Below are 13,324 nucleotides of genomic sequence, written 5' to 3'. Positions count from 1 at the left end.
GATAAATTTAAGTTAGATGTTACAATCCTACTGAAGAACCACCAAGCTCTACTTGAATTTTATCACACAGCCAGTTTTGACAGGTGACGGATTGTGAAGTAAGCAAGCTGAACCAATTGTTGCCCTGATATTTTCAATTCCTATTTGGCCCAAGTTCCAAGATTAATGGCCATATGTAATGTAGCACGATCAATAACAGTGCTTATGAAGGATTTGAAAATTAAATGATCTGAAATTTGAAGTTAGTCAAGCTTCATACTTCCATTCTGCCAAACACTTATCCACGAAGTAAGTTTTATTTTCTTTAGCGAACAAATTAAATACCGCCACTCAGCTCAGTCAGCTGAACTCTATTAAATATTCTGGATAGATCTGGTTGGCATCAAAGATGACAAAAATCCTTGGGTTCCAGGTGCTGTCTACACAGCTGTCATATAAATTCACAAAGCTCCCATCTTTTGAAGGTGGCCTCACGTATTTGGAGTCCCCATTGACATAGTCCCCGGTCAATACACGAGCGAGAAACATCACTTTATGCTTCCAAAACATCTGAAGTTGCAGGTCAACTCCATGAATCTGTAATGTGCTGCCATGCTTCAAGTCATCTTTGCAGAAGCGGCTGGAATATAAAGCATCCCTTGCGAAATACGTCCCTACAGAAAAAAGAAAAGTGCTTGAGCATAGTCCAGAAATACAGTTATCCTACATACTGAAGCCTGAGGGTGGAACCACACATGATCAAAGGCATGGGATTGCTTCCAAAAATGGCAACTGTGTCAAATCCCCACTTCTAGGGATGTGGGTGACGCTGTGGGTTAAACCACAGAGCCTAGGACTTGCCAATCAGAAGGTCGGCGGTTCAAATCGCCGTAACGGGGTGAGCTCCCATTGCTCGGTCCCAGCTCCTGCCAACCTAGCAGTTCGAAAGCACGTCAAAGTGCAAGTAGATAAATAGGTACCACGGGAAGGTAAAGGGCGTTTCCGTGCGCTGCTCTGGTTCGCCAGAAGCGGCTTAGTCATGCTGGCCACATGACCCAGAAGCTGTACGCTGGCTCCCTTGGCTTCCGGGTCATGTGGCCCAGCCCCCTTCCTCCTCTAGGCAGGGCGGAGAGAAGCCAGGAGGAGGGAGGGAGGAGGCGCCGCCACTGTGTGAGGGAAAGAATGTGCGCACTGGCGATCCACGCGGCAATTCCCAGACTGTCCATGGGCCGGATCCAGAAGGCAATTGGGCCTGATCCGGCCCGCGGCCCTTCGTTTGCCTACCCATGGCCTAAAACATGCATCAATGGAAACACACGATAAAATATAGTGGTGCCCCGCAAGACGAACGCCTCGCAAGACGGAAAACCCGCTAGACGAAAGGGTTTTCCGTTTTGGAGGCGCTTCACAAAACGAATTTCCCTATGGGCTTGCTTCGCAAGATGAAAATCTCTTGCGAGTTCCTGTGGGTTTTTTCCCCTTTTTTCTAAGCAGCTAAGCCGCTTATCAGCTGATCCGCTAAGCTGATAAGCCGCTAAACCGCTAATAGCACTAATCCGCTAAGCTGTCAATGGGCTTGCTTCGCAAGACGAAAAAACCGCTATACGAAGAGCCTCACGGAACGGATTAATTTCGTCTTGCGAGGCACCACTGTATAATGATGTCACGCACTTCCTGACCCGCACCACTGGATAGCAGCCGGAGGTGGAAGCAGTATATGCACCACCTGCTCTGCGATTGGTTGCTGGGACTATGTGGAAAGCTTCCAGACAAATCCAGATCGTGAAACGCCACTTCCAGTCCTTGCTTGCTTTTCCTTGGAACATCACTCACTCAAGGACTAGTGGGTGTGCTTGGGAACTTGTTGGTGATTTGCCGCGGGTCTAATTTCTGGGATTAGCTCTGATTTATGGCTCTCAATTCTGACCCTTAGCAAGACTTTTTTTCAGATTAATTAAGGGATGCTCACAAGGGCAGCATGGAACTACTTTGTCGTAAAACATTTAACTAGGAGAAAGCTGCAAGAACATAATGTGTATGCAGACCCATAAAAGACATCTCATGCAGCCCCTTGCCTTTTCCATATACAGCAGCATGCATGCCGTTGATTCTCCAGTCAAAGTTATGAATGCAGATGGCTTCTACGAATTCACTGCTGGTGCCATGAAACAACATATGTTCATTAATGAAGGAGACACCTCTTTTCTTCTTTAGCTGAGCCTTTTTCCTGTCAAAAGGACAAAATAACAAACCATTTGTAATGGAAATACGCTACTAGAATAAAAATGTGGGCAAAGCAAAAGCCAAGGTCGGAAAGCCATTGCCATCTCACAGTTGAAGAGGTAGTAAATTCCTTTAAAAAATAGACTGCAGACTGCAGGTAGGAGACTGCACTTGTGAATGCAGGGAGAGGCCTGGGCCAGATCACCGATAAACTAGTCTTCTACTTGCAGAAATGTTTTGTGGCTTTTTTTAGTTGTACGCAAGGTAACATTTCAAAAATAATATTCTCCATACACCAGCTGCATGAACCAATACAGTCCTTTCTACCACACAATCGCACACATTAGAAATTTGTTATTTTATAAATCAGAGCCCTAAATAAATTTTAAAAAACAACACTGGGATATCACTATAATTCATCATGCAAAAACCATTAACGGATCTACTGCTAGCAAATATTGTTGATGCTGACCTATAAAATACTTTCGGCGCAACCATTGGAGACCAATGAATTTCCTGTTGTGGGGTTCTTGGCTGACAAATCATTACGCAAAACAAATAGCAGATCTTTGCTTAATGTATTTCTGTAAGTGTCTGCATACAGCTAGGAAACTAATTATAAAAAAGCTGATTAAAAAGGCCCCCAAACGGCAATTTCTAAAACATTTTACAGGCATGTAAGCAGACACTTGCCCAGCTGCTTGTGGTAAGACATGTTTATAGATAACCAGGCAGGGATGTTGTTGTTTTCCTCTGGCAGGTAGGCTACTTAAGTTATGCTGGTCTAATTGTAAGGATGAGTAAATCATACTGGCTTCGACAAGGTTTCTGCTGCCAGAGCACTTTATGAATTAGCACATTAATGACATGGATATATTTTGGCATGGAAATACAAAACAGATCAAGGGAAAATCATGAGTCAACGTTATGTAAAAAGATCATGCAAAGAACATTTCAAGTGGCATTTCTGTGATGAAGAAAACGTGCAGACTGGTCCAGTTTTTTTCAACTCCTGCAACCTTCAACAACAATATTTGGGCACTTTGAATTGAAATGTGACATTTCAGCAGGCCAATTCAAGTCCGTTAAACCTAAATAATTGAATTTGTTTGTTATTATGCGATGGATTTTTGTGTTTTTATACTGTAAACTGCCCTCTGATCCTCAGATGAAGAGCGGGAAAGAATTTTTAAAGCAACAACAACCAAAACGTGTAGAGTCAACTGTCAGGACCACAATAACAATGTTGTGTTTTAATTAAAACATTACCAGGGTGAGCTAGTAGGAGATATGGGTTGACACTGGCCATTTATGTAGTTTGGGGCTCAGTGCACAATGTATTAAAAGAGAAAAGAATGAAAGACATGCACTGCAAGGCAGATAAAGACAGGTCTGATTAAGAATGAACAAAAGGAAACATGAATTTTAAGTTTGAAATTAAGTCAATGTAAATACTGAAATGATCTGTCTTTAAAAGAGATGCTATTTAGCACAAAAACGACTTTAAAAATAGTCTCACCTGCAAAAGAATTCCCACAAGTCTAGATTCTGAATTCTCTGAATTCTTCTAATCCGATTACTATCCATTGTTTTCCCAAACTGGCTAGCAACCTCCTTATATTCATTTGTCAGCTTATGCAAAGTAATTAGCTGAAGGAGAGAGAAACACGCAACTTTACCCAGATGCATTAAGTCCTTTGCTTCTAACGTTTTCAAAATAACCTACTAAGGTCTTACCTGGTATGGCTCTTCTGAATTTACATTCTCCCAGTGTGAAGGCATGGGGATAGACTGATTTTCACAGATGAAACTTTAAGCACAAAAGGAGTAGTCAGTACGCTGTCACATCCCCCACTCAAGACAGAAATACTACACAAAATGCAATATGTAAATTTACAAAAATGTAAAGGATTGGAAAGAGTTTTAGTTTCCTCTTTAGATTTTGTTTTTGAACAATAAGGGCAGAATAAAAAGAAAAATAATCAGTCAGTCAGGTGCTTTAATGATTTGCTGAATTAGAAGCTTAAGGTTTTAGATGTGCCTATTTAGTTATGTTTTCTCCAATTTTCCTACAAGGGGCAGAGGTTACTTAACTTATTCCCACTTCTTTGTCCTAGGGAGAACCCAAAACACTAAGAAAATGTAAGAGGTCACCTGAAGAGGAAATGATCTTAGATTATTTTTTAAAATCAGTTCTGGAAAGGTTAGGAACACAGGAAGCTGCCTTAAACCTAGCGATACCACTGGCCCATCTAGTTCAGTGCTGCTGATGTTGACTGCTAGTGGTTCTCCAGGATTTCAGACTGGGGTCTCTTGCCTGCAGACGTGAGGCTTTGGTCATGGCAACTTTTGCATGCAAAGCAGAGATCTATGGCCAGAAACCAAAGACTTGCAGCTCTTTCCCTTGAAGTAATTAAGTCTGATTCACCTACCCATTCTTTTTTCCTTATTGAATATCTTACTTGTTTAGATGATCAAGAAGTTAATCAAAGGAGGAAGAGAGATGAAAACAAGGAAATAAATAATGTACTTTGCAAAGCTACTATTCAATGAGGCTTGAACAAAATAACTTTTGCTCAGCGGACTGGAAGAGAGCTCATTCAAAACTGAATGTTTTCAGGGATGCAAAGTTAAAATGAGAAAAAGAGAAATGAAGTAAATATAGGGCTGGTGTATAAATTGCATCAGATACAGTGGTACCTTGGGTTACAGACTCCGCTAACCCAGAAATAGTACCTCGTGTTAAGAGCTTTGCTACAGGATGAGAACAGAAATTGTGCTCCGGCGGTGCAGCAGCAGCAGGAGGCCCCATTAGCTAAAGTGTTGCTTCACGTTAAGAACAGTTTCAGGTTAAGAACGGACCTCCGGAACGAATTAAGTACTTAACCCGAGGTACCACTGTATTGCAAAATAGCTACGATAATTTGTTTCCACAATGTCTGAGGTGCACCAAGTGATGAACTGTGAATATAGTTTCATCTGTCTTTTGCATTTTAATATACTCAAGGTGGGGGGAAGACTATCAGCATGAACCTAAAACAGGCTTCCTCAACCTCGGCCCTCCAGATGTTGAGACTACAATTCCCATCATCTCTGACCACTGGTCCTGCTAGCAAGGGCTCATGGGAATTGTAGGCCAAAAACATCTGGAGGGCCGAGGTTGAGGAAGCCTGACCTAACAGGACACTAAAACATTTTAAAGAAAAAAATAACTATGTCACAAGGACAATGTGAGTGACTGTTACCTGAAGGCAGTGATAGAAAATGGAGCTCTTTTTATGGGACGTTCTTTTCCAGTTGTTTGGTTAGTTTGTTTCATCCCTGTGTAAAAAAACCAGAGTTAGCCAAAATCTAAATCAGCCTGCCACACGCTGATGCCCTCCAGATCAGGAGTAATGAGAGTTTTAGTCCCAATATTTGGAGAGCACCAGGTTGGGAAAAGATGGTCTAGAAAATGGACAGACAGAATTTTGCCGAGCACTTTTTTCACTGTTCTTTCATGGGAATTTCAGTTAACAGCACATAAAAGTGCACCAATGATCAGTTCACAAGCCAATCAAAATCTATCGTAGGTAAATTGATTTGATATGTTCAAATATGGCTCTTGCCCTTTCTTACAAGCTTTAAGGAAACACACACTGGGAGCGGGGGGACAACTTTCCCTTTTGTTAGTATCCTGCTCTCACTCCTGATTCACACTATATTTATACTGAGTTACTGCATTCTATCCTATCTTGTCTTCAAGACCTCTGGGCAGGACACATAGGGCAGCTCACAGAATAAGCCATACCAAACGCCAAGGTAAAAGGTAAAGGTAAAGGGACCCCTGACCATTAGGTCCAGTCGTGGCCGACTCTGGGGTTCCAGCGCTCGTCTCGCTTTATTGGCCGAGGGAGCCGGCGTACAGCTTCCGGGTCATGTGGCCAGCATGACTAAGCTGCTTCTGGCGAACTAGAGCAGCGCACGGAAACGCCGTTTACCTTCCCGCTGGAGCAGTACCTATTTATCTACTTGCACTTTGACGTGCTTTCGAACTGCTAGGTTGGCAGGAGCAGGGACCAAACAATGGGAGCTCACCCTGTCACGGGGATTCAAACTGCTGACCTTCTGATCAGCAAGTCCTAGGCTCTGTGGTTTAACCCACAGCACTACCTGCGTCCCAATGCTAAGGTACTGTGAACTTAATAAGGGTGTAAGAATAAGTTAAACTTGTGTTTTAAAATGTCGTAAACCACCGATAATGTGATAAAAATCAATCAAGTAAGTCCCCCAGGCAGTAACCCATACAAATGTGTTTCTCTTCAACATAGTCACTGCATCATATGCCTTACTACAAGTAAAAGTTCTCTGTTAATTATTCACCCACGCAATCAGAAAACTTCCCAATTACAACATAGGGCATTTCCCCTGGCTTATAAACGTCTTATACCTTCCCAGTAAATAGATATACATACCTGAAAAGTCCAGCACATAGTCGAATTTTGCAGTTGTAAAAGAAATGGAACCTTGTGGATTAATTTTGAACATCCCTTCAATGTCTTCACTGCTAAGTGAACACTGGCTAGATGAATCAGTCTTCAAAACAAATGAAAAGCAGACTTTTAAAGGTTATAAAAAGTGACCCAATAATCATTAGCACATAAACAGCATTTTAGAGTGAATTTTAGAAGAATTTAGGAGAATAGATGCAGAGGTCCCTCAGTAGTTTTAATACTTTCAGCTACAAGATTTTGTAAATGTTGGAAGTACAGAAGAACTGCCAAAGTTCTCATTTAAATTTTCGAAAATTCTTTGTTTGAGATTTTGCATTCACAGCATCTTACACCTAATAAACCCAGCATAATTAATTCTGCAAAAGCTGTAGGCTGGGGTCTCCTTCAACCTTTATTATTAATCGGAACAATGCCCTTGTTTTGAACTGCAATACTACACACAACTGGACGAGAGTAAGCACCACTGAAGTCAAAGGAATTAATTTACTGTATCCACTATTACAAAATCAGTTATTGCAAGTAACTGGCATTCTGCAAAATTTCCTACAACAAAAGAATTGATAAAGAAAGCATGGCAATAAGCAAAGCTATCTAAATTAAGTGAAGGCAAGAGTAAATCATATAATGTAAAAGGTTGCTAAGAAGAAGAAGAGTTTGGATTTGATATCCCGCTTTATCACTACCCTAAGGAGTCTCAAAGCGGCTAACATTCTCCTTTCCCTTCCTCCCCCACAACAAACACTCTGTGAGGTGAGTGGGGCTGAGAGACTTCAGAGAAGTGTGACTGGCCCAAGGTCACCCAGCAGCTGCATGTGGAGGAGCGGAGATGTGAAGAACTGGCAATCAGTTATCTGATTTTTGTAAACCAAAACTAAACTAACACCTAAAACTGTTTTCCAATTGTGCATATATTTGTATAAAAGTTGAACCCTCTGATACTTCCAGCAGAGCACATTGTTGTCCATTCATGTATTTTAATATAAAATTTATAAAATATACGACGACTTGCAAGAGATTCTTAGCCTCGCTTTTCCATCTGTGAAATGAAAACCACAACCTACTTTGCAGAGTGCAAGGACAGGAAAACAGAATGTTGAACAGGGTGGGCTATCTACAGAAATGACTACCTCAAACATATGCCACTTGCCACATTCAGCCAAGTAAAACCAACCCCACTGGGTATCTGACGTGTCCATTTCTTCAAGGGGGTCTGCCATATCATGAGAGAGCTCATCTGCTCCCCGAGACATCTCTTGAAACGGTCCAGACATTTCCTGAAAGAATCAGAGCAGTCGCAGGAGTGAAATTTCTGGTCACAAGAAGCTTTCAATTCCTGGGGTGGAGGGGTGGGGAGAAAGCATTTCCAAAGTTTAAAGCAGAGTTCTTACAGATCCTCATACAGGACTGGAATCACAGCCCTTTGATGACACTCCCGGTGGTGTCCTGTCAAAATCTGCCTCTTACTCCCAACACCTTGTTCTGCAACTTCACCTGCAAACATCCACGGGGGCGCATCCTGGGAGGAACAAGGGGTCCCCAAGTCAACCGGGAAGCATCGGAGCCAGCTCTTGGGGGGGGCGTGGTCCCTTTGCTCCCCCCCACCCCAAATAAAATATTTGAAGGGGGCCGGATCCCCTTCCAAAAGTTATGGGGCATTGGGTGTGATCGATCAGGCTTACCTGCCCCCTCAATACTTCATATTCAAGTTGCCCCCCCTGCTCGGAAGGCGCCTCTTCGGCGCTAAACCCCGAGGACTATCCGCCCCCCCCCCCGCTGCTCTGGCCTTATCAGCGGCGGCGGCGGTGCCCCAGAGCATGTGCAGAGCGCGGGTTTCTCCCTCGCCCAGGGAGGCGCCGTGAGGAAGGAGGCCGCGGCGGCGGGCGGGCGGGCGGGGAGAACGGGATCCCCACCGGCTTCTCCTGACGCCGAACCGGCGGGGATAAACGGGGCCGTTTGTTTACATGCAACGCAGAAGAGCCACCTGGCGGCCGCTCCGCCTTCGCCCCCTCAGGCGGAGCTTCCCTTCTTCAGGGAGGGGGCGTGGCTTGCCCCGCCTGACGGACGGGCGCGCGCCCCGCCCCCCGCTTCCGCCCTCTCGTGCCCGCCCCTTCCGCCGCCTCTCACCTGTCAGAGCCAGAGCTGTCAGCTGACAGATTTGAAAATAAGGGACCAGAAGCCTCGAAAAGAAGGGATCAGCAGCCAAAATAAGGGATTTTGGCTTAGTTTATTTTATTTTTTTTTAAAAGATATTTATTAAAGTTTTCAATATTAATACAATAAAAATCAAAAAGAAAAAATAACAAAAATACAAAAAATAAAAATAATTAAAAAACACACAAAGTTTCCATTACTTATTTTCCGTTAACTTATTTCCCAGACCTCCTCTTACCTCCCTTTTTTGTGTTCCAATTCAGATTGTTAGTTCAACAAATCCTTATCAATAAATTTTAACCTGCTTCTAGACCTTTTTTTCCTGTATTCTCTTAACACATTACAGCTGGAAACCACTTAATTTCTATCCAACATCGTCTAACATTCATTAATTTTGCAATATTTCTGTAGATAGTCTTTGAATTTCTTTTTGGCTTAGTTTATGCACTGATGGAGCCAGGCTGCTTTGGCTGCCACTGACTGGGTTTTGCAGGGGGTTGGACTAGATGAGCCTAAGGGTCTACAGCTCCCACCAAAGAGAAAACTGATGAAGGACGTGGAGATGGCAAAGCTTACAGGCAGAATTAGAAACCAGGAAGAGGACCTCTTTAATAAAGAATGGGGAAAGTTTATCATTTAGTGGAAAAGCTATTGTAAAGAGTTACATGCGTTGGTAGGATAGACAGAAAACTTGTAGTAAAAATTTGAACTATGGATGGACAAATGATTGTTAAAAATAGAGTTATGAACGGGATGCAGAGGGGGAAATCACTACATTAAGATGCTGCACTGGTTGGAGGGGATGCTAAGCAGCACGTCGGGGCTGCCGTCGTCCTGGCGCGAGGAGCTCCATCGGTCCTTCCCCGCCCGAGGGAGGGGGAGGGAGAGAGACTCTTGCTCACGCCACCTGTGAGCCTGGCATGAGGCAGTTGCGGCCCCACAGCGGCCGCTGAATGGCCGCCCTTCTGCGTCCCTCCCCATCCCCTCCTCTTCCTCCTCCCTCAGGCCGCCTCCTCAGCCGCCGCTGCCGCCCCCGGCTTCCCCTGGCAGCATAGCAGAAGTCTCGCAAGAGGGGCTGCCTGCCCGCCCGCTACCACCCGTCTCCTCACGACGTGCCCCTGACAGGGAAAAGGGAGAGACGGAGACGCGGCAGCTCATGTGCACACTCTCTCTCACGGCAGAGGACCCCAAGCCGCTGCTTCCCTCCTGAGCCGGGTGAGCATGAAACCCGGGAAATTTAAGGGACATCATCAATAAGGGACAGCAGTGGGACACAGCGCTGGGATAAGGGAGTTTCCCGCCAAATAAGGGACGGTTGACAGCTATGGTCAGAGCCCGCAAAGCCACCTGCGAGGAAATGCGAGCTCGCTTTTGTGCTTTTTCAGGCACTCTGGAGCCGCCGCCGCCGCCCGTTGCTTTTCCTGCTGTGCCTTCGAAGGGCACCGCCGCCTGCATGCTGCCGCCGCTGCCTCCGCTCCACACAGCGGGCCCATCACGTGCTGCTGCTGCCTAAGGCCCAGGTACCAGGACCGTTTCCCGCGCCAGTCACGGTTGTGAAGCAGCGCATTGCGCTTTTATGCTTTTCTCTCTCTCCCCCCTGGCAGCATCTGGTTGGTCGTTTGCAGTGCGAAGCGGGCTGTGCAGCAGCTGCCGCCAGCAGAGGAAAAGGGCAGACCTGTTGCCAGGGGGAGAGTGGGAAAGGCTGCAATCCCGAGAATGCTGCAGGCACAGGGGAGCAGAAAGCACTTTCTCGGGCCGCCACTCCGCCGCACCATGTGCAACAGGTCTGTGAATGAAACAGGCAGTGCCGGGTTTACGTATAAGCTAAACAAGCTATAGCTTAGGGGTCCCCCCAAAAAAATTCAAAGGGGAAAAAACCTGGATGTACATTTCTAAAATATAAGAAAAAAACAAATAAAACAAAACCTACATACAGCAACAGTGTATTGTGTTGTGTTGTGTAGGCTCCTATGATGTAAGTCATTTGCCCCACCTGCTAGACTGCTCCCTAAAATATCACTGATTTGCTCATTTCTATATATAGGGTGCCTAAATTCTGCATGTGCAAATGGCTTTGGATACTTATTAGGTCCATAAATTACCATATCACTGATTTGCTCATTTCTATATATAGGGACACGGGTGGCGCTGTGGGTTAAACCACAGAGCCTAGGACTTGCCTATCAGAAGGCTGGCGGTTCGAATCCACACGACAGGATGAGCTCCCATTGCTCGGTCCCTGCTCCTGCCAACCTAGCAGTTCGAAAGCACGTCAAAGTGCAAGTAGATAAATAGGTACCGCTCCGGCGGGAAGGTAAACAACATTTCCGTGTGCTGCTCTGGTTCGCCAGAAGCGGCTTAGTCATGCTGGCCACATGACCCAGAAGCTGTACGCCGGCTCCCTCAGCCAGTAAAGAGAGATGAGCGCCACAACCCCAGAGTCGGTCACGACTCTACCTAACGGTCAGGGGTCCCTTTACCTTATAGATAGGGTGCCTACATTCTGCATGTGCAAAAGGCTTGAGATACCATAAATTACCATATATTCCATATATAGCATATATTCAACACACGTAACAGCGACAATTTGTTGTGGACAAAGGACAGCTGGACATAGAAAGGGCCCCGTTACCTTCAGTAGCCTAGGGCCTCATCAAACCTAAATCCGGCCCTGCCAAAGGGAACTCCCGCCCGCTTCTCTTTCACCCAGAGGGGGGGGGACGAGGCACGTGGGAAACCGAAGCGGGGTTTTTGTTCACGCGTTAAGGGCTAGCCTTGAGCAAGCGCAAGCTTTTATTCTGCCAAAATGAGAAATTTTGCTTTAAACGAAGGTGGCCGGCGGGTGTCCTGCGGTATTTACTCCGCGCCCCCCCCCCCCGCCGGCTCAGGTCCGGAACCATTAACTCTCCCCCGCCCCTTGGCTGGAGCGGCTGGCGCGCCGCGTGACGTCATCTCCGCGCGCGGCGGCGGAGGAAGAAGCCGGCCGGCGGTTGGGTTGGGGGAGGGGCGGGTTCGGAGCGCGGCGAATGGCCAGGATGAGGCCGGCCGCGTTCGGCTTAACCGTCGTCCGGCAGTGAGTACGGCGCCCCTCACGCGGCCGCCTTTTGCCCTTGGCTCGGGCGGGGGGGAGGGAGGGAGCCTCTCGGGAACCTCAGGGAGGGCCGGATTTACATATATGCTAAACATGCTAATTACGGGGGGACGACGACACGGGACTGGATGTATATTTCCAAAATATAAGATAAAAAAACAAATAAAAGCTACACGCAGCAACAGTGTTTTGTGTTGTGTAGGCTCCCATTCTGCATGTGCAAAGGGCTTTAGATACCTATGAGATCCATAAATTAATATTTTAATGTATTTTAATCTTGTTTTTAAGATGTATTCATTCAACTTGTTTTTATTATTGCTTGTTAGCCGCCCTGAGCCTGGCCTTGGCTGGGGAGGGCGGGGTATAAATAAAAATTACTATTATTATTAATTACCATATAGCAGATATTCAAGACAAAAAACAGTGACAATTTGTTGTTGACAAAGGACAGCTGGACATATAAAGGGCCACATTACCTTCAGTAGCTTAGGGCCTCATCAAACCTAAATCCAGCCCTGATTACTACTAACGATGACATGAGATTTCAAATTTCCAAACCCAGGTGTAAATTTTACTATAGACGTCCTACTGGTTTAAACTCATTTTGTGGACGCCAAATAACAAAAACAATCTTTTTTATTTTGTTTTAAATAGGATTCTTATTACCTTAATTAAGTTTATTAAATTTATTAATTTCCTACATTTTAATTACCGGTAATTTATGAACAGGTTTGAAAGCCATCTTTATGGTAACTGGCATACCGTAAAAACCCGATATTAACAGATACACTCACACACCATATATTTCTGCCCAAGGAGGTCCAATGAGGCCTGCTCCAGATTTTAATTAAGTTTTAATGGAAACCTAGTATGAGGGTCTATACAAAATCCATAAAAAGATGGAATACATACATCGCTTTGCAACGATCATGTAATGTTTACATCAAAACGCTCCACAGAAATAATTGCACGTTTTCCAAAAATAAAAATGCAGTCATTGTGATATCTAGGAAAATGTTGGTTTTAGTTACTAATCGTATTTTAGCTGCAGTGCTTTTTAAGCATGGAGGGTCGTCAGAATCTGTTTATTTATATGCCACTTTTCCACAAAATGGTGCCCTATGTGGCTCACACATGTAAAATGAAAAACTATATATAAACAGTAATTCAAAAAACATATTAGAAACAATTGGAAATAATAATATCAATAAATTTAAAAAAACAACCAGACATTTGTTGGCAACCATCTGTCTTACGAGACAGTGGATTGTGCTAGCTGCACCAAAGTGACCTCCCCAGGGAAATAATTCATATGCTGCTTTGAGATCTGTTAAAGAGAGGCAGAATATATCTAAAAATAGCTTGCAGTATGTTCCTCAGCCGAGGA

The 13,324-nt window shown here is 44.8% G+C and overlaps 2 protein-coding genes across 6 annotated transcripts in view; one reads left to right on the top strand and one right to left on the bottom strand.

The window, feature by feature from the left end:
* Nucleotides 1-277: 277 nt before the first annotated feature.
* PARP11 (poly(ADP-ribose) polymerase family member 11) lies at nt 278-8,770 on the bottom strand. 2 transcript variants are annotated; one of them, XM_083738944.1, is made up of 8 exons: nt 8,375-8,770; nt 7,823-7,969; nt 6,657-6,777; nt 5,448-5,523; nt 3,940-4,012; nt 3,722-3,852; nt 2,055-2,206; nt 278-653 (listed from the first exon to the last, which is right to left on the bottom strand). In XM_083738944.1, the coding sequence occupies exons 2-8, from the start codon at nt 7,964-7,966 to the stop codon at nt 340-342; spliced, it is 1,011 nt and encodes a 336-aa protein (XP_083595070.1). In that variant the 5' UTR covers nt 7,967-7,969; nt 8,375-8,770; the 3' UTR covers nt 278-339. The 2 variants fall into 2 exon arrangements, with proteins under 2 accessions (XP_083595070.1, XP_083595069.1); XM_083738943.1 differs by lacking the exon at nt 278-653 and adding an exon at nt 8,084-8,211 and having other exon boundaries at nt 1,643-2,206; nt 7,867-7,969; nt 8,375-8,441.
* Nucleotides 8,771-11,807: 3,037 nt separating this feature from the next.
* The window catches only part of TIGAR (TP53 induced glycolysis regulatory phosphatase), a 30,457-nt gene continuing 28,940 nt past the window's right edge, over nt 11,808-13,324 (top strand). For 3 of the 4 annotated variants that reach the window (XM_083738942.1, XM_083738941.1, XM_083738940.1), the window contains exon 1: nt 11,820-11,919. In XM_083738942.1, the coding sequence (XP_083595068.1) occupies nt 11,873-11,919 (47 nt within the window). In that variant the 5' untranslated portion in view covers nt 11,820-11,872. Of the gene's footprint in view, nt 11,920-13,324 lie in introns of all 4 variants that reach the window. The other variant, XM_083738939.1, reaches the window with a different exon arrangement.

The sequence above is a fragment of the Podarcis gaigeae genome (assembly GCF_964106915.1).
Source record: "Podarcis gaigeae genome assembly, chromosome: 5".
Classification (NCBI taxonomy): Eukaryota; Metazoa; Chordata; class Lepidosauria; order Squamata; family Lacertidae; genus Podarcis; species Podarcis gaigeae.
This window is presented reverse-complemented; position numbering and strand designations above follow the sequence as displayed.

Coding starts and splice junctions, on each gene's coding strand:
- PARP11 (XM_083738944.1), bottom strand. CDS start 7,966: ATGTCTGGACCGTTTCAAGAGATGTCTCGGGGAGCAGATGAGCTCTCT. Junction 6,778..7,822: donor GCAAGTGGCATATGTTTGAG/GTAGTCATTTCT, acceptor TTTGTTTTGAAG/ACTGATTCATCTAGCCAGTG. Junction 5,524..6,656: donor CTATGTGCTGGACTTTTCAG/GTATGTATATCT, acceptor TTTTTTACACAG/GGATGAAACAAACTAACCAA.